Here is an 18798-nt window from a genome sequence, read left to right on the forward strand (position 1 = left end):
TCGTGATATAAAAACTAGATATAAAAACGAGACAAAACAACATAAATCAATCAACAATTTAATTGGCAGGTCATGTTTGCTACAGGGTAAGCAAAAAGGCAGCAACTATTCAAACATAACATTTCCATTAACTGAATGCTGGTAGTGTTGTACACATAAAGAGGTTCAGCTAAGGAAAAGAGACATCTTTTCAGTTTGCATTGTTAGCATCGGTACTCAATCCTGTTAATCAACTTCTTGTCGAGTGGCATCTCAATTCAATGTGAAACTCTAAGAACAAAAGTTCAAAATGACCTATACTTAATCTTTTATGACCAAAAAATGCAACGAGACAAGGATGATAGTAAGGGAACTAAACTTTTAACAGCCTAATTTGTTTTTCTTGATTATCTACACGCACGCACCCCAACCTATACTACACGTTTCTCGAAGTTGGGACTTTAACTCTCAACTACTAGTTTGCTCCATGAGCCTCCTCTCAGCAGCTATTGCAGCTGCTACACCTGGTGGCAAATGCATTAAATTTAAAGTCGATTCTTCTTTAGTTTGTTGTTCTAGTGTGGATGGAGCAACTTTAAACAGAGACTCCACATCTTTGAGCGTGAAGACGGGCTGATCTTGGTTCTTTTTGTTCCCACTTATAAACGAACAACTATCCCTGCTTTTATTTAGTTTATATAAGCTCTCTTCAACGGTGTCTTTCACCTTTCATAAAAAAAAAAAAATTGTCAGAAAATATTCTTGCTTCACTTGATGAATTCTTGAAGACTCTTATCTGACAATATGTTTGGCTAAAGGAAGCATACTATGAAACGATGGACCAGTGTCTTTTTGGTTTGTCCAATACGATGCACCCTGCTGATTGCTTGTGCCTCGGCGGCAGGATTGAGTAGCGGCTCTACAAGAATAACATGTTCCGCTTCCAACAGGTTAAGCCCATTGGCCCCATGCTGAATCAAGATTAGCAGCACCTGAACAGAATTTGATTCTTTCCGTCTGTTTTTCTTATTCATGACATTCCCAACTTTCTCACCTTTAAATTGACTGATAGCATCATGCGCTCTCCTGAAAAGTTATTATAATAGAATGTCAACATCCATAAATGACAATGGTTCATCATTGCCACATACAATTTGGATAATACAGTTCAAAGCATACATACCTCCCTCCTTTCATTCTAACAAAACTAATATCATTAGCGGTAAAAGCATGCTCCAGTACATCAAGAACATCGTTCCAACTGGAGAAAACAAGAATCTTGGCTTCTGGGTTTGTAGAACCAATCCACAGTATTCTCCTTGTAACTGCTACAATCTACAAAATACCAAAATTTGTAATGTATGAAACATATTCTCGAACCACACAGTTGGGTAAACATATAAACTTTTATTTGCAAAATCTAAAGAAATGGAATCACATGTATACCTTTGTGCTATAAGAACCATTGACATTCACAGAATCTTCTGTGCTGCTAGAAGTTTGAGCAGAAACATTAGGTGACTCATTTTGCCTATCATCAACATAAGCAACATTCACATATTCTGTATGCTGTCTGCATGTTGGGCACATCACCCATTTCTCACGAGACTTCCCAGGATAATGAGTTCTCCTCTCACTAATTCCAAGGAAACCTGCAAGCAACCAAGTTACATGCAAAATCATTTACAACACTCTTAAAAGGGAAAGACATACTTCGAGAAGACAGCAATCTTTTAGTCACAAACATGTGATACAAACATAATCTAAAGGAACTTATGATCAACGAAAATGTACCCATGGTTAATCACACTATTATTGATTAATCACACAAGGCTACAAGAGTCCTTTGATTATAGGTATTCGTTAAAAAAAAATAAAGAAAGACCAATTGAACTATAGGTCTATACATGAAACTTACATTTACAGCACGTAATATGTCCACACTGAAAAACCATCTTTTGATTGCTTAGTCTTTCTTGACAAACCGGACATGCATCCTCTAACTGGACTAATTTTTCATTCTCTTTCTTTCCAAGCGAGTTAGCATGAGAATTTGTCAAAGGTTGAGCCTCAGATGGAACACATTTGCCTTCTGAATTGGAATTTTGTTTACGCTTTACCAAACCCTAAAGAATAGAAAAAGATATAAAAAGTTTAACACCTTTGTACAGTTTTATACAAGCACTAATGAAAAAAAACCTAAATCTAAGTATAAGCACATGATAATATGATATCAATACCTTCAAATAACGAAGCTGCCCTTTAATGCGTGATAATGAGGATAACGCAAAAAACTTTTCACCAGAATTTTCAACGCTTGCTGTTTCTAACTCTTCTAGACTTAATGCATCAATAGATGTATCATCTTCAATTTCTCTCAGCCGTAATCGTGAGGTTGCCATATTTAACTCATCATGAGCATTAAGAACCTGAGCTTGGGCAATTGCGAGGGATCTTGCTTGAGCGTACTCCTTTCGCATTCCCTTAAAAAAAAAAAGTTGTCATAGGGTTGCAAAGAATCAGTATACTAATTATGAGTACTACATTTAATTCAATATAATATATAAGAATCCCAATATATTTTTGATCACACTGCCTTTGAGAACTAAAAAGACGTATATAGGTAAAATATTCATAAACATGTACGAGTATTTCTTGGTAAAGTAGGATGTGGCAGGCAATCCACACAGAAAATTATCAAAATTTTCATGAAAAATCAAGTATAGAGCCATAAGTGTACAAAAGGACAAACTAGGTTGCGTTTTGCTATACAAATTATCTAAATGATCCTTACCTCAAGAAGAGAAAGATGCTTCTTGGCTGCTGACGTTGCTTCTGAATCTAATAAGGCCTTCGAATAGCTCTTTATAATCCCAAGAACAACTTCCAGCTCTGAAGGAGATTTAGAAACCTGTTGGTACATTCCACGGTAAATAAAAACCATCTAATATCACACACAGCAGAAATTACCTACATGAATTTAAATCCAATATTACTGAAGCTTCCTTATCTAAATGCAAACTTTCATCTATATTCACATCTATTGTGCTTTTGTTTCTCTAATTTTCTATTTATGCCAATATAAAAAACCTCGAAATATATTTGTAACCAAGTTGGACCCATTAGCTTTTATAATCAAACTAATTTGATTGTGGGTCAACCCAACCCATACCAGATATTAGACGCTTAGACCCATTACCCAACCTGCCACCCATCCATGTTGCCAGCTCAAAATTTAACACTCACCGTGATCTTCTCCCCAACATCCCTTTTCTTCCCTTCATTTTCTTTCTCCACACTTGATTGTGATAAAGCTTTGCCAGGTTGTGACAAAGTCCGATAAAAACGATTTAAAGCCGACACTTTCTTCCGTAAATCTACAGTCTCCTCAGCTGTTGTAATCACCCCTCCATCATGTCCTTTGTTTACTCGAAACAGCCTAGCCTCATAAGCCTGCATGAATGAGCAAGAAGGTCAAATAACAAATAGATTTGGCTTCACATCGGGAGAAAGAATTTGATCCAAATAGAAACCTGAAATAATTCATCCAGTTCACAGTGCACACAGATGCGGCCGTCTCCATTAACTTTACAATTTGGACAGTATCTCACTCGTTCTACATCATCTGGTAGTGGATTATCCATATTCTGGTCAACTTGCAGAAGTCTCTCCAGCAGAGTTTTTCGAGAGTCTTCCAATGAATCCAGGCCAGTCTGAATATAATACTTGAGTGCAGTTATGCTCCTAAAGCTGAACTAAAAAATAAAATAAGTACATTTTTAAAAACATGAGGTCCATTACAAGTATATGTTCCATGTCATATAAAAGAGATATCCATTCAACATTGGCTAACAAACATAAAACAATCACCTTGCAAATTTAAATTTCCAATCCTACATGATAAGCATTAACAAACATTCAACCAGTCTGTTTTCAAACAGAAAAGTCTCAAATCGCCATATACATTAGTGAGCAACTAGCATTCACTATTGAAGATTATATAGATTAATTTTCTTTCCTCGATGTGTACTGCATTCGAACACAAAATGTAGTTACAGGAATTTTTATGCTTAAAACAGTCCATTATCGCAATGACCAAAAATTTAAGGCAAAAGCAGCTACACCTTCACTTACTGATCAGCACACGGTGTACATATGAGCATAATATAATATATGAAATTTTGATACAAAACATCCAGATCATAATAATTAAACCAAAATTTTATATTTTTCATAATAAGCTTAATAACAAAGATTCGTGAATGTTTTCACGGAAAAAATATTTTCGTTATTTTACATAATTTTGACTGGCAACCAACTATCTTTGCTTGGTGGGCAAATATCACTTGTATGCTGAAAATTTAAGATCAAGTGTCTTCAGTAAAAAAAAAAAAAAAGATAAAAATAGCACACTCCAAAAATTTGTGTTTGCTACCAGCACACAACATTATGGCATAAAGAAAATGGGAAAAAAGGAACAGAAACTATTACGAACCATGCTGCAAGTCTTGACGTTTTTGAAGTGTTAAGAGTCCCAGAGACAGCATCCCCTACTTTTCTAATAAAATCAGATGAAAAATCCTTGTTTTGCTCAATAAGATGCAGGGCTTCTGCCCACCAAGTAGTATGCTGGTCTCTTCTATCATTATGTGCATTACCAACCTTAAAAGGAATAAAAAAAAAACAAATGAAGATTTATGAATTTAAGATGTCAACAGAAAACTGAAGTCCAGGTTCTTACTCAACAGCGTATCAGAATCTGGTGTAATATTGTCAAGAAATACTTGCCTATTTTGAAAATAACTAAAGTACCCATCAATTGAGCAGGCAAATCTTAAGAGCTAAATAAATGTTATTAATATTGCCTAAGTGACAATTTTGAATTAAACTTTTACCAAAAAAAAACATTTCTTGAGACACCACAAAAGAAATGGAGAAACCTGCTGCTGCATTATTTTGAGACATGACAAGTAAATCAACAAAAGGTTGTCAAAGGAGTGAACAGTTTTCTGCAAAAAATAGAATCCTAAAATGAACAATTTAAATTTGAAGTAAAAACAGTTTGGATTAAATACCAGCTCATAAGATTTCCTAAATTCCAGCTGAGCAACAGCCAATCTTGTGTTAAACACGGACAAGAACTTCTGCTTTAAATTGTTGCATGTCATCTGCAAAGATTGGTAGCTGGTACACCTGGATAACATGGAATGTGGCCTATGCACAATATTTTCCTCATCATTTGACCCATTTAAGATATCACATTGATCATCTGATTTGACATCACACGTCTTGCAGCCGTTACCTTCACATCTTCCAGGACCAGAACATCCAGTATTCAGGTTATCCGTCAAAGGGAGTATCTCAGCAAGATTATAATGTATATGAATGTTTAACAGAGGGTCCACCCTAAAATCTTCTGAATGCTCTTCGGCTAACTCCAAAGCTTCTTTATATAATGAAATAGCTTGACGAAAATCTTGTTTAATTATAGCTATCCCTGCAAGTCCATTCAACGCCACAACTAGCTTCCTTAGGGCTTCCTCCCCTTCCACCTTGGTCTTACCAACAAGAACCTATGCAAATGGAAAACTGTAAGAAGATAATGGGTATATAACAGTAGTTAGGTAATACTCTTTAAAAAAAAAAGGGGGAAAAACCATTAGTATCTCCTCCATTGTCATGGGAGATTGCTGTAGAGAACGTAGCCCAGAACTTCCTACTTGGGGATGACAGCAAGCTTGACGTAGCTTCAAGAGGGAGTTCAAAAGCTTTGCAGCCTCCACATTGGTAAGGACGGAATCTAATGAAGCATAGCATGCGAAAAGGACAGATTAGTTTTATAACTACCACAGATTCGTAGCCAACATTCACTAAACAACAAAATGAAAAAGGAACTGGTGTAAAGTTAACCAACTTTGGTCCAATTTTTATATTAGGTAGCCAAATTTTTGCCCCAGAAAGAGAGCCCTTAAGGCCTTAAACTTAAATAACTTCCATGTATGGTAATCAAGGTTTTTAAACAGTTAATGGCTTTTGGTGGCAAACAAAAGACAACTACCTGATATTGTAAGTGGACTAAAGTTTGGTACCATTTTATGCTATTAGCCCTAATAAAATGAACTGCAGTTAACTTGTCAATAACCTGAAGCTTGTTTTGTGGAAACATTAGTATTGAAACTCTGAATAACTTCCCTAGCATAGGTCAGACAAGTTTCATGTTGCCTGTGATAAAAGTGTTCTTCAATTGGTGTGAGAGATAGCCAAGAAAGGCATTCTTCTTGTGGAGGCAGCAGCAACTCATCAGAAACATGTGACTTTGAGGATCGCCACATTATTTGCCTGAAGAGATTATGAGTATATTCTACAGCCCCCACATCTCCCCGCTGTGAATGTAAGAGAAATTATATGAAATGAAGAAAAGCAGATTAAAATTTTACACCCTCAAATATATATAGAAATAATGATCCACTGAGGCAAGTAAGCTCAAAACACGTAACGCAATTACACATCCCACAAAGTTAACCATTTCAATAAAATGTAAGTCAATTATTACCTCATAAGGATCTCTAATGACATGAATCCACCACCTGAGTACATTGTATGGGCTACTTTGGAGAAATCTTAACAGCCCATACAAGTCATCTAGCTTACGCTGTATAGGAGTTCCTGTAATACACCAACGATGCATAGCATGTAATCGCATAGCCATTTCTGTTGCAGCAGTAGTATTACTCTCCACCATTTGGGCCTCATCCAAACAAAGCCTCCACCAAAATATTTTAGTGAGAAGAGTTGGTATAACAGGGTACCTGCAAACAAAATCTGGTTATCATTCAAAACGCAAGATGGAAAGAATTTTCACTTTGGTCAACTAGGCCAATTTTATAAATTTATATAAGCTTGTATGGGTTAAAATCCCATCAAAGACAGACGGTAAAATGCTTTAAAAAATAGATCAACATGATTAAGCAAAGAGCTAACAGAACAACTATGAGAATACCTTTTCTGGTATCTCATAAGATGGCGATCCCCCTCATGCCTATCAGCATCATGAGATAAGTCTTCTTTAAGCACATCATATGTTGTTAAGACAATGTCGGCACTAAGCAGTTCATCAATATTTGTAACAGGTTTACTGGAAGATGGAGTGGTTCTAACACCTTCATAAACATGTACTTTCAGAGAACCTGGACTTGTATGACTGAAAAGCAAAACAATAGTTAGGGGAAGAACAAAATATCAAGAGGAAGAGATACATTTAATCCCTTTAATCCTGTCTATATACATTAAAGATCTAATAACAAACTGTAAACACTCTCAGGTGATCCGTTGTATTACATTAACATCTAAGCTATATAGTTTTGGCTATTCAATTCATGAAGAATTATGCTTTAAAAACATGCAAGAAGGAAAAATGAGTGCAAAAGAAAGTGTACCGAGTAATTTCAGCATGCCACTGAGGCAATATAGGTGCTGGGCACACGACAAGAGTTGCACCAGTAGCAACCGGCGAACTGGTTGCTTCAATCAGTTCTGAGCAAAGCGGACAAATATGAGCCTCGTCACCGTCTTTGTCTGAATAGCCAACACAATTTGCATGTTGCCAAGCATCACAAACATCACACTGTACCCACAAACCTATATACCTGGAGCTTTCACTTACAGCCCCACAAACACACTCAATACGATCTCTTTTCATTCTTTTGATGTTAGGTTTGTATTCTCCAGCAACTTGTATCATCTCTTCATGTACACCATCAGCTTCAGTGTCCAATTTTCTATGTCCGAATACACATGCAAGTAGCTCAATAGTTTTTCCCAAACCCATCTCATCTGTGTAAAGATGACATATGATAAACCATTTTCAGGATCATCCTAACACTTTGAGAAGTTCAAATGTAACACTCGCACCTCGTAGCTCACCATCACCCACCCCCAATAGAAAGAAAGGAAGAAAAGGTAGTATCAAAAGATAATATCCAAAAACCGGCCAACTCTAAGCAAGATTTGCAGGGCCAGAACCACAGCTATGACTGATAGATTTTGCTTAAAGAACTGAGGATAACCCCCGAAATCCAAATTCCACACTAACGCAATTCCGAACCGAACAACCACAAATGCTTATAGAACTTCTTTCTGGTAACTTTCTATGTGCAATGTGGGATCAGCGTATTATAGATGTACATGACAGAGACAGCATTAACAACATAGAGCAAAACACGTACCTGATGGAAAATTTAGTATCCTGAACAAGGTTTAACTAGAGAAGGGGAAATCTCTAAACCCCCATGTCCCCGACACTGAATCCATAATGCCCAGACTCACACACATCTAGATTAATATAAATTACCTCGTTCATGAGTATCATAGCTTACACAAACAATTTTTCTTCAACTTAATCATTCTAAAATATCGACGAATCTCATATCGAAAGCAGGGCCGACCCAATAGTAGTATTGGGTTAGGCACATGCCTAGGGCCCCCATAATTGTAATACACTGGGCTAGAAATATGTTAGGTTTTTCTTTTAGAGCTTAATAATTTAGAGTTAGGGCACCTAAGCAAAACACACGCTTCCTTCTTCTGTGTTAACATGAACCACTCTAAGGGACCAAGCATCATCGCTTATCTTGAAAATCTAAGTTACATTACGAGGAGGGTTTTTACTATCCAAGAAAATATGAACTTGAAACATACGTGGAGCTATATTTCTTTGCCTTCCTTTTGCACTATAATATATATTGTTTGAAGTTGGGGTGGGAGGGACTACATCACAAGTTCCTTCTTATTTCTGTTTTGTTTCAATATTCATGTTTTAGGGTAGATAAAGCAGATGTTTTAATTGTCTACTCCATTGGGTAAATCTCATTTTCCTGACTATAGTTATATCCATATTACAAAATCTTAAATGACTAACACTCTTATTATCTAAATGTCTTTCTTTCTCAAGGCTGTTGATCTTAAAAAAAAAAAAAGAAAGAAAGAAAGAAAGAAAGGTGAGTTTGATAGACTTAGTGGATTCTAAATAGGGTAATGATCTCAACAAAACTTAGGCTCCCGGTTCTGCACATGTCAGGTTATAAGCACTTAGAAAACTTGAAAAGATAGCTCCCGGTTCCGCACATATTACATTAGTGAGCACACTAACCTGTTCTTTTGGGCAGAACCCGAAAAAAAAAAGGGGGGGGGGGGGGGGGTATGTGATTCTAAATGCCAGTTGATAACAAAAACTAGAAAGACTAACCTGCAAGAATGCCACCAAGAACATAAGAAGAACAGTTCTCAGGATTGATTGAAAGACATCCGCTGGGGAAACGAAAATAGAAAATGATGAAAACAAATTTCAAAGAAAAATTTACACTTAAGATAAAGCAGATTAGCTTACTAAGGGAGACAAAATTGAAGTTCATGAATGATATACTATGTTAAACTCCCTAGTGTGAGTTAATTCTTTAAGTTTGCCTGATGTCTTTTGTTCCCTCAAGTGTGTTGTTTCATATCTGTTATCAAAGGTTTGTGTAGACATAATGAACAGATCGATTATGATGCTGCATCTTTTTTGAGTTTTACCTAACTTGGTAGGACTTGGTCATATTTTTTGTCCTTCCATTAATTTTATTTTCCCTTCAGTCGTTACATTGTTATAATAAGGACTGACATAGAGACATAGAGTTATAGCCATACTGCCATAGTTGATAATGCCAAATTTATATCTATGAAATGGTAGCCAAGAGGATATATAAAATGCACAATGAACCTATGAACCAGTACATTGAAAAACAGCTGATGCTTAACGACAATTCTCAGGAACATAGAATTTCGTACCTAAATGAATTGTAATATATTTTTGAGCACGAATCGACTAAATCCACCGGCGTGCATAATGGTGAGATAAATTGACTTGGTTCACTTCCTGCAAAGCATTCTAAAGCTCCTTTTTCTCGTTGAACCATCCAGAAAGCTGCCCGTCGTTGATAAGGTCTTAGCTCAGGAAGCAACTCGGGCATATCATCGATTAGCATCTGGTTACCCCTGAAATTATTAAACGCGAAGAGAAAAAATTAATAAAGAAGTCTAATTTAGATAAACATATGAACCATAATTATAATTATCTAGTATCTAGATTGTCCACACTCACTTTGAGGGTTTTATAGCTTCATAAAAACCAGAAACGTCAAACCTAGCTCGTTTCCTGCGAACAGCCGAATCTTCATCTGGTTCTACATCAATCTCCATGTCTTCAGGCACCTTATATCCATATCTAGTCTCCGAGGTTGTTACTTCAGGACGTAGCCAAGCCATGACATTCATCATACTTTTTTTCCATAACGACCTCTTAGTCTCAAAAAGTGACTCACAGGCCTCAAACGCACACTTCTGTACCTCTACTCTCAATCTAACAGAAGACAAGCTCCCCGAAACAGTTAGCCCCAAAATAGGCCTCAAAGTCATATACTTTATATTTACCAAGTGAGCAAGCCCGGAAACACCTTCACTGGGCCCATCAAAATTCCCAGTTACCATCACACGCGTATCTACATCCAACAATTCTTGCTGTTCAACGAATTCTAAATACACATCAGTAGCAGCGATAACAGGCCACTGACCCGGTAATTTCACTCTCCCAATAAGTTCATTTACGTTTTCCAACCGTAACCTTAACTTAAACTTGTCATTTACATTACAAGAACTTTGTTCCTCAATTGTCTTATCCCGAAACTCTTCACTTACATGTACATTCGTTAACAGCACTTCTGAAATATCGTAATGCGTTTCCGCACCCCAGTTATCCCCATCCACATCAATGTATATCGTTTTATCCTCACCAGGTAACTCGTTTTCTGGCGCCTGGGATGTGCCTGCCTCACACAATCCTTGTTTAGAAACACCGCTAGTGTCGAGATTACGCCCTGCCCTACGAGGTCGAATCTGCTTTCTTTTAACCATCACACATTACTGCAAACATTCAAAATCACAATTGTTTATATATAGAGTAAGTAATTTATCAAGATTAATAAATTATTGAGTAATAATTTACATACAGTAATACTAATCCATATATAACTTTTTGATAACCTAACTTGTAAAATTGCTTAATTTTCTAAACTAAAGAATAAAAGAGTATTCTTTCAGTGCTTAGCAATATAACTAATAAACAAACACCATTTTTTTGATTAGTATTATGAGAGAAAAAAGGGATACATACATACCAATATATATATATATATATATTACGGATAATTAACTGGGAAATCGAATAATAGGTTTTAGCGAAGGCGGAGAAGAGCCACTAAGAAGTAATTAAGGCGGGTGAGGAGGATTGAGGCCCGAATATGTAACCGCTTTTCCAATATAAGTTATTTTTAGCTCCAAGGGGCAAGGACATCTCCAATTGGGTAAAAATGAAAGATTTATATCGTAAAATAACTATTAATGTAAAACAAATAAGATAATGTTATAATCATTGGATTTGATCAGCTAATGAGTAACTCAATCTTCAATCTAAGATGGCATTTTAGTAAATATAGCTGAAAATGTTGGATACGTATAAAACAGAAAGTATGGGCGAATGGACCGGGATATACGCCACTAGTTTTACGCTTTCCTTTAGATAAATAATTAGTTATATATATTTTTATCTACAGATTTCATAATCTATAAAATTTAAATTAAATAGATCATATCCGATAGAAGAAGAAAAATGAGGGTTGTGATATTTATATTTGATGCACAACAAACTAAGTTATTATACAAGAACAAATTAAGTTCGTTATGTCCTATTTGTATATTTGGTGTATAAATGATTTCATATAATTCAACAATACGATAAGTAGCATAACGACTTATAATATAAGTAAATTAAATTAAAATCAATATAAATGCCTCAAAATCTTATAATAATACTATCATCATCATGGTGCATCATAGTGAACCAAAATATGTCACATAAATATAAAGGCGTCAAAACTATAATTTGATGCATCACTTCCAAAAGAACTTGTCTAATATATTTGTGCATCGAAATTTTATAATGACATCACGGTGAAAATATAGTATAACTGTGCATCATATTGAATTTTACAAATTAATTAAATAATTAAGTCCATGTGTAAGCGTCGTCAAAAGTAGAACTTGATATATATCAATAAATAGGAAAAATAAATTACAGTGTAAGAGAAATTATGAATGTAAAATGATGCATGGGCTAAAAACTTATATGATTTGATTTATTAAGATGTAAAATGATCCACAATAATATTTTTAGTTCATAAAGTTAAAAAAAAAAGAAGATAAATACGATGCACAACAAACAATAAACACTTTATAGTTAAAATAAATACCCTTAATAGTACAACAAACACCAAAACTAAACATAACTTAAAATAAAATTAAGGTTTACAAATTTATATTGACAGCAAAAGTTACTTCGTTTGATTCTAGAAATCATAAAATAAAATAAGATAAAAACTTTGATTTAAACATAAAGAAAAAGAGAAGACCCATATTCCCCTCTCTATAAATCGAATTGCAAAAGATAATAATATTGGTTAGATATTAATTTGAGAAAATAGCGGAAACGTTTACGGTTGTATTTTTACATGCCTGCTTGGCCCCTAAAAGTACATAATTATCCTTATTTATTTAATATTTAATTAGTGAGTCAAATGACACATGTCTTCATATTATTGTGTCTTACTTATTTTACATTAATCTTTGTTTTATTTTACCTCGAACCTATATAATTATAATAATTATCACATTCTTTCTCATAAAAGTGTTAGATGCAAAATTATCATTTTACCCTTGATTATTTATACTTCTATACTATCTTATAATAATTATCATATATACGCACCACCAACAATAGTTCGTCACCACCACGAACGCCGTCACCACCACCAGTCGTCCTCATTACCAAACCGCTGCCGCATCGCACGGGTACAATGCTAGTTTTGTAAATAAAAAAAAAATCTTTGTAAAAAGTTGATACCACTTATTTGATTAAAAGGTTAATAACCTCAACCTGTTGGCCAATAGTTTTTTCTTATATTAATAAGAATTTAATTAAAGAAAACCTTTAAAAAAGCTTTTCTACTAAGGTGACAACTTTTTTTATAGGTTGAAATTAATGGAATAGTGATTGACAAAGTAAAAAGCTATTAATGACCTAATGTTATTGTAGATGCTCTAATCAAAAACCAATTCAAATATGTATAAAACAAGTTATCTCGTTTATTTTTTTCAATTTTATTTTTCTTTTTAATTCACTAATCTAAAATCTTTATCTAATATATCTATAACATCCTTAATAATACGATTTCTAATATACCTATAAGGCTATAACATCCTTAATATACTTAACAGCCTTAGCATCGAAATCAAAAGTTTCAAAGTTATTTACAACATACATTTTTTAACCCTTAAAATAACTACACTATCCTAATTTATATTTATTACTTTCACATTAATAACCACATCATTACCATCATCACCGCCGTCACCGGTCACCTCCATCGTTGTTGCCCTGTCATTATTGTCACTCCATTGTACGAAACTTATCTAGTTTGATTAGATAAAAGTTATAAAATCAGAATTTTGTATTCACTTTAGTAGTTTAGTAAGGGGGCGAACATTTTATATACAAAACCTACTTAAGTATAAAGATATATAAGTGGTCAATCAAGACGATGTTTCATAGACAAAACTTGTTCTGTACTTTACTTACGAGCGGTATTCGCCCCTATCTGTTCCTTAAAGGGGTGCATACTTTTAAGTCAGTTATCTTTTGATATAAAAAGATAAAAATAATATTGGTGCAAATCATTTATAAAATTTTATCTGTAATATGTTTGTAAAACTAACATTTAAAGAAATTTGGTTGGGACTTTGTATTCAACCAAGCACTACATTCTTGGGTTTTTTTTAAGAAAAGGAAGGAAGGGAAAAGGAAAAATAAAAAAAGATGCATTTTTAAGATATTTTATAAAATGAAAAGAAGAGAGAGGGTACGAAAAGTCAAGCCTATTTTAAGTCAAAATTTTCTGCCCAAATATGATCTGAGCCTACTTAAAAGTTACTAATCTATCCTCCTCAGAAATGTATAAACATTATTGTGAATTTCCTTTTTTTTTTTTCCCTTTTTAATGAACTCAAAAATGTTATTAATTCTTTATTTTAATTTTTAATTTTCTTTATCACTAGAAAATGTTTTTTTTTTATATAAATTATTTTCTTTCCTATCCAATATTTGGTGTCCTTAATAATATTTCATTATTTTGATTGATCGGTAAAAAAAAGGAAACTTGACCAACAATTAAAATACTATTACCAATAAGCTAGCAACACGTGGTCAAATGGTTTGCACAAACTGTATCTTACGAAAACGATACTGTAGTACATCTTCCCCCATTTTAATCTTGATTTTCATTTTCTGTCCATGGCGTCTGTTTCAATCTTCAGAGGCTTTGTCCATGGCCGCCACGTCACTCTTTTCCCTCACCAATCTCAGGTTCATTTTATCAAGTTAGTTAATAATTCATTTTATTATAACTTTAATTACGGTTTCTGTAGATATGTATTGATGTGTTTACCTAGCTAACAACTTTGCAAATCAATAATTTAGTCAAATAATCATTAATATAATTCTAGTTATTATATACAGTAGTTTTAGCCATCATATTTATTTTTATTTAAAGAATTTACATTCATGAACACAACATCTTTGTATGTATGTATATATGTAGCACTTCTTTAGTTAGCAGATTATAATAATTGTTTGCATTTCGAATTCAGTTGCCTGTTACAAGCATATTGGTTAGGTCGAAGAATCGAACTAATGGGTTGAGGCTTTATGCAAGATATTCAGACTCACAATCAGCTCAAACACAAGATCTTTTTACTTCTCGTCTACAAAGTACCTTATTTTATTTGCTTGTGTATATATTTGGTTTTCTTATGTATATCGTATGTCATGTTATTAAAAAAAAAAGTGTACATTTCACTTGCAGCCAGTTTGGAGAACTTGCCGAAGCTTGTGGAGGATATAGTCCAGACGTCAATCAATACAGGTCCTCGTGGAGCTTTGAGACTGGCCCAAGGTGTTCAAGCGTTTATTGGTGTTGGTGGCGAGTGGCTTACAGAATTATCACAGGTATATACGTGGTTCTCATTTATGTCTTTAATCATCTACACACATGTTCTGTGTTTTTTTGTAATAGTATAGCTCATCTTTAGCTACTGTTAAATGTAAATTTAAGATGATTTTAGTTAGTTTTTAGGAGCATTTCATTGTTTTCAACTAATTGAAAGGTTATGATTGATTGAACTGGTGGATTATATTGCAGTCAAGAAATTCACCTAGCGGAATCCCATCACAGCTTCAGCTTGGGTTGCTTTCACCACTTTACCTCCGGAAATTGTTTGAACGCTTGGGGGCTACTTATATCAAATTAGGTCAGGTGAGCCAGATTACCGCTTCTGAATTTCATTTCTTAGTGACCGGTAACCGATTCAACAAATGATTCTTGCTTCTGAATTTCATTTCTTAGTGACCGGTAATAAATTTGGATATATCTTTTCATTCTGTAGTTCATAGCGTCGGCTCCCACGTTGTTTCCGCCTGAATATGTGCAAGAATTCCAGTATTGTTTTGATAGAGCTCCGCTTGTTCCTTTTGATGAGATTAAGAGAATTCTGAGGGAAGAGCTAGCAGCCCCGATAGATAGTATCTATGAATTTGTTGATCCTACACCACTTGCCTCAGCTTCAATAGCACAGGTTGATATTGCTGTCTTTAGAAGGGCACCATTTTTCGTATGAAACTTTTGGTAACAATTTGGTAAATAAAAATCTGTAGGTACATGCAGCAAGGCTTAAAGGGTCGCAAGAGGATGTAGTAATAAAGGTCTTGAAACCCGGAATCGAAGATGTACTAGTTGCAGACCTTAACTTCATTTATGTTGTTGCTCGCATTGTAGAGTTCTTAAATCCTGAACTGAGCCGTACATCATTGGTATGACCTGGATATTTTAATGTGTTTGATTTTAAACTATAATTAATTTTGTTAGCAGCATTGTTTGGTTAATTAACTAATCTTGTTATGTATGACCCCCTTCTTCTATCCTTATTGTGTATAGACTTATAGATTTGCTTTTTACTTGTTTCGGTAATTCTTTCTCATGTATTTTCGTTGAAAATGATATGATCAATAAGCTACTTTTTAGTTTGTGGAAAATGCTAAATATGGATCAAGCTTACAAAAAGAGAAATGAATAGTATTTTAACTGATAGTTTCTTTGTATTCTATTTTTTTCTGGACTTCTTTATTACTAGGTCAATACCAGTTCTTTCTTCATTTGGTGTAAACACTCCGGTCTTGGGGTTGTTTCATATAACATATTGTAACACCTGAATCCCTTTAGTAGGTTGCTATTGTCAATGACATACGAGCATCAATGCTTGAAGAAGTGGACTTCAAGAAAGAGGCAGCAAACATAGAGTCCTTCAGAAGATACCTTGAATCAATGGGGCTTACTAGGCAGGCTACAGCTCCTAAAGTTTATCCAGAATGCAGTACCAAAAGAGTACTGACAATGGAGAGACTATATGGGGTTCCTCTTACTGACTTGGACTCAATAAGTTCTCTTGTTTCAAATCCAGAGACCAGTCTTATAACCGCCCTTAACGTATGGTATGGCGGAAACTCTTGCAACACATTCTTACTTACCCTAGTTCATGTCTGGTGATGTGCTTATATATTTAAGTTTGAAGATTGTTTTTCTGATCATTTCTACAGGTTTGGTAGTTTGCTGGCATGTGAAACTTTCCACGCAGATGTACATGCTGGTAACCTATGGCTATTACGTGATGGTCGTATTGGATTTCTTGATTTCGGTAGGTTTTTTTTCCATGCATTATCATGTATTGAAGTACTACTTGGTTCAAACTTGACATTTCAAGCTGGACAGATGAGATGGATGGGCTGAAGGGTCAAAATGTACGTGGGTTGGTTGAAATGGGCCATTTTTAGTACAGGTTTGTGGGCGAGGCCAGTTTGGCTTGACCTGCAAACAATTTTTGTCCAGTTTCAAGTGTTACATATATAGTTAATGTATATTGCAAAAACTTTGGAGATGGCGATTTAATCAAATTGCTTATGGATCATGTCACTCATTTTATATGAAACACAACCAGAATATAAATGGGTCGAAATTGTCACCTCTGATTTCTAGTGTACAAACCCGCATCACACAATGGACCATGTTACCGGAACCAACATGTATGTGCTGCAGGAATTGTTGGACGGATATCCCCAAAAACATGGAGTGCTATGGAAGTGTTTTTGGGTTCGATTGCAACTGAAGAATACGAGTCAATGGCCTCTGCCTTGATCGAAATGGGTGCTACAAATACGGATGTGGACTCTAGGTCATTTGCTAAAGATTTGGAGAAGATTTTTTCATCTATACAGGCATGTATTCGTACACTTCTGGTCCTCTTTTAATTGTTAAACTATTTCCCTTTTCCCTTTTCTGCTATGAAGTAAAAATAGAATGCAATATACATAAATACATAGATAAAGGATTTTTTTATTTTCAGGACTTGGATACAGAACTTGTTGTTGCGACAGCCACACGGACAAACACAAATGCAACTGCTGTATCAGCCAATTTAGTTGTTGATGAGAGACAGATGAATGCACTGTTTCTCGATGTCGTAAGCTTTAACATCTGATAAACTTTAAAATTTATATTTTGGTTGTCTAAAAGCTTTATATGCGTTTGTTTGATCTTTATTTCCACTCCAGGACTTCATATTAAAAGACTACCATTTAAAAATACAGTTTTTGTGTCCATAGAAATCACAGCATGTGATATCTAATAGCCTTTAATAGAAAGAAACAAATAAGAGTATGCTGTGATTCCAAATTAATATTATTGTCTCTCTTTTATAATGACTAGATGTTTAGTGTACCCACTCTCATTGGCGGTAACTAAGAGCAAGAATACTGTGGTTCGGTGTGTGGTCTGGTTTGTGGGGAGAGAGTATCTAACGGAGAAAAATGCTAAGAAAATAAGACAGGAAATCTTTTCAGTTTTCAAAATGGAGGGTTGTGATTGGAGGGTGGTGATTGATCAAATATGTAGGTTAGCAATTCTTCATAATTTTAAATCAACCTTTTAGAAATGGTCGGGCCTAGAATACCTATGCATCATAATTATAAGATGTAGTAGAGTACTGTATAGCCGCCTAATAATCCCCTTCTACGTGTTCAACACTTCAATGTGTGACCTCCTTAGTCCTTGATCAGAAACATCTAAAATTGTTTGTGCTTATTGCAATTTATTTGAGCTGTACATAACTGTGTTTGTGACTTATATAGTTATATGTATGTCCATAGGTACGGGTTAGTGAATCTTACGGGTTAAGATTTCCCCGGGAGTTTGCACTTTTAATGAAACAGCTTTTGTATTTCGATCGTTACACTCGCTTACTAGCTCCTAACATGAACATGCTTCAAGATCAAAGGATCACAATTGCCTCAAATCGAAGAACCAGTAAGCGATATACCTACTAGTCTGCCCATGAGAATCTAGCCAGGTAGAATTGTTGATGGGAGCTTTGCTGTTACTTTATTAGCTCTTCATTCGTATATAGCAACAGTACTCTAGTATATACCTACAAAAAACTGCTACGAATAACATAAAGCAATGTAATGTAATGTAATGTAAATGTACCTCGAAGAAATTAAGGTGATAGCACCAAACCACTACCAGTCTATCATTTTATAACTTTCAGTTGTCTATGTTGGTAATGAGT

The 18798-nt window shown here is 34.8% G+C and overlaps 2 protein-coding genes across 2 annotated transcripts; one reads left to right on the forward strand and one right to left on the reverse strand.

Moving 5' to 3' along the window:
• Nucleotides 1–42: 42 nt before the first annotated feature.
• On the reverse strand, nucleotides 43–11282 carry LOC122603203 (E3 ubiquitin-protein ligase SHPRH). Its single transcript, XM_043775846.1, has 20 exons — nucleotides 11190–11282; nucleotides 10118–10935; nucleotides 9805–10011; nucleotides 9224–9285; nucleotides 7416–7812; nucleotides 6980–7180; nucleotides 6533–6788; nucleotides 6122–6362; nucleotides 5637–5779; nucleotides 5055–5552; nucleotides 4475–4641; nucleotides 3513–3729; nucleotides 3226–3432; nucleotides 2774–2890; nucleotides 2220–2462; nucleotides 1898–2105; nucleotides 1426–1631; nucleotides 1163–1314; nucleotides 807–1065; nucleotides 43–705 (listed from the first exon to the last, which is right to left on the reverse strand). Exons 2-20 carry the CDS (start codon nucleotides 10924–10926, stop codon nucleotides 448–450), a joined length of 4848 nt encoding a protein of 1615 aa, XP_043631781.1. The 5' UTR covers nucleotides 10927–10935; nucleotides 11190–11282; the 3' UTR covers nucleotides 43–447.
• A 3094-nt stretch (nucleotides 11283–14376) lies between these two features.
• LOC122605836 (uncharacterized aarF domain-containing protein kinase At5g05200, chloroplastic) lies at nucleotides 14377–18770 on the forward strand. Its single transcript, XM_043778791.1, has 11 exons — nucleotides 14377–14488; nucleotides 14773–14893; nucleotides 14988–15130; nucleotides 15324–15437; nucleotides 15568–15756; nucleotides 15836–15991; nucleotides 16404–16669; nucleotides 16775–16872; nucleotides 17271–17449; nucleotides 17578–17694; nucleotides 18380–18770. Exons 1-11 carry the CDS (start codon nucleotides 14417–14419, stop codon nucleotides 18554–18556), a joined length of 1632 nt encoding a protein of 543 aa, XP_043634726.1. The 5' UTR covers nucleotides 14377–14416; the 3' UTR covers nucleotides 18557–18770.
• Nucleotides 18771–18798: the final 28 nt, after the last annotated feature.

This window comes from Erigeron canadensis, chromosome 6 (assembly GCF_010389155.1).
Source record: "Erigeron canadensis isolate Cc75 chromosome 6, C_canadensis_v1, whole genome shotgun sequence".
Lineage (NCBI taxonomy): Eukaryota > Viridiplantae > Streptophyta > Magnoliopsida > Asterales > Asteraceae > Erigeron > Erigeron canadensis.

Coding starts and splice junctions, on each gene's coding strand:
- LOC122603203 (XM_043775846.1), bottom strand. CDS start 10,926: ATGGTTAAAAGAAAGCAGATTCGACCTCGTAGGGCAGGGCGTAATCTC. Junction 7,181..7,415: donor TGGCATGCTGAAATTACTCG/GTACACTTTCTT, acceptor TTTGCTTTTCAG/TCATACAAGTCCAGGTTCTC. Junction 3,433..3,512: donor AACTGGATGAATTATTTCAG/GTTTCTATTTGG, acceptor TCATTCATGCAG/GCTTATGAGGCTAGGCTGTT.
- LOC122605836 (XM_043778791.1), top strand. CDS start 14,417: ATGGCGTCTGTTTCAATCTTCAGAGGCTTTGTCCATGGCCGCCACGTC. Junction 15,131..15,323: donor GGCTTACAGAATTATCACAG/GTATATACGTGG, acceptor ATTATATTGCAG/TCAAGAAATTCACCTAGCGG. Junction 15,757..15,835: donor CCTCAGCTTCAATAGCACAG/GTTGATATTGCT, acceptor AAAAATCTGTAG/GTACATGCAGCAAGGCTTAA.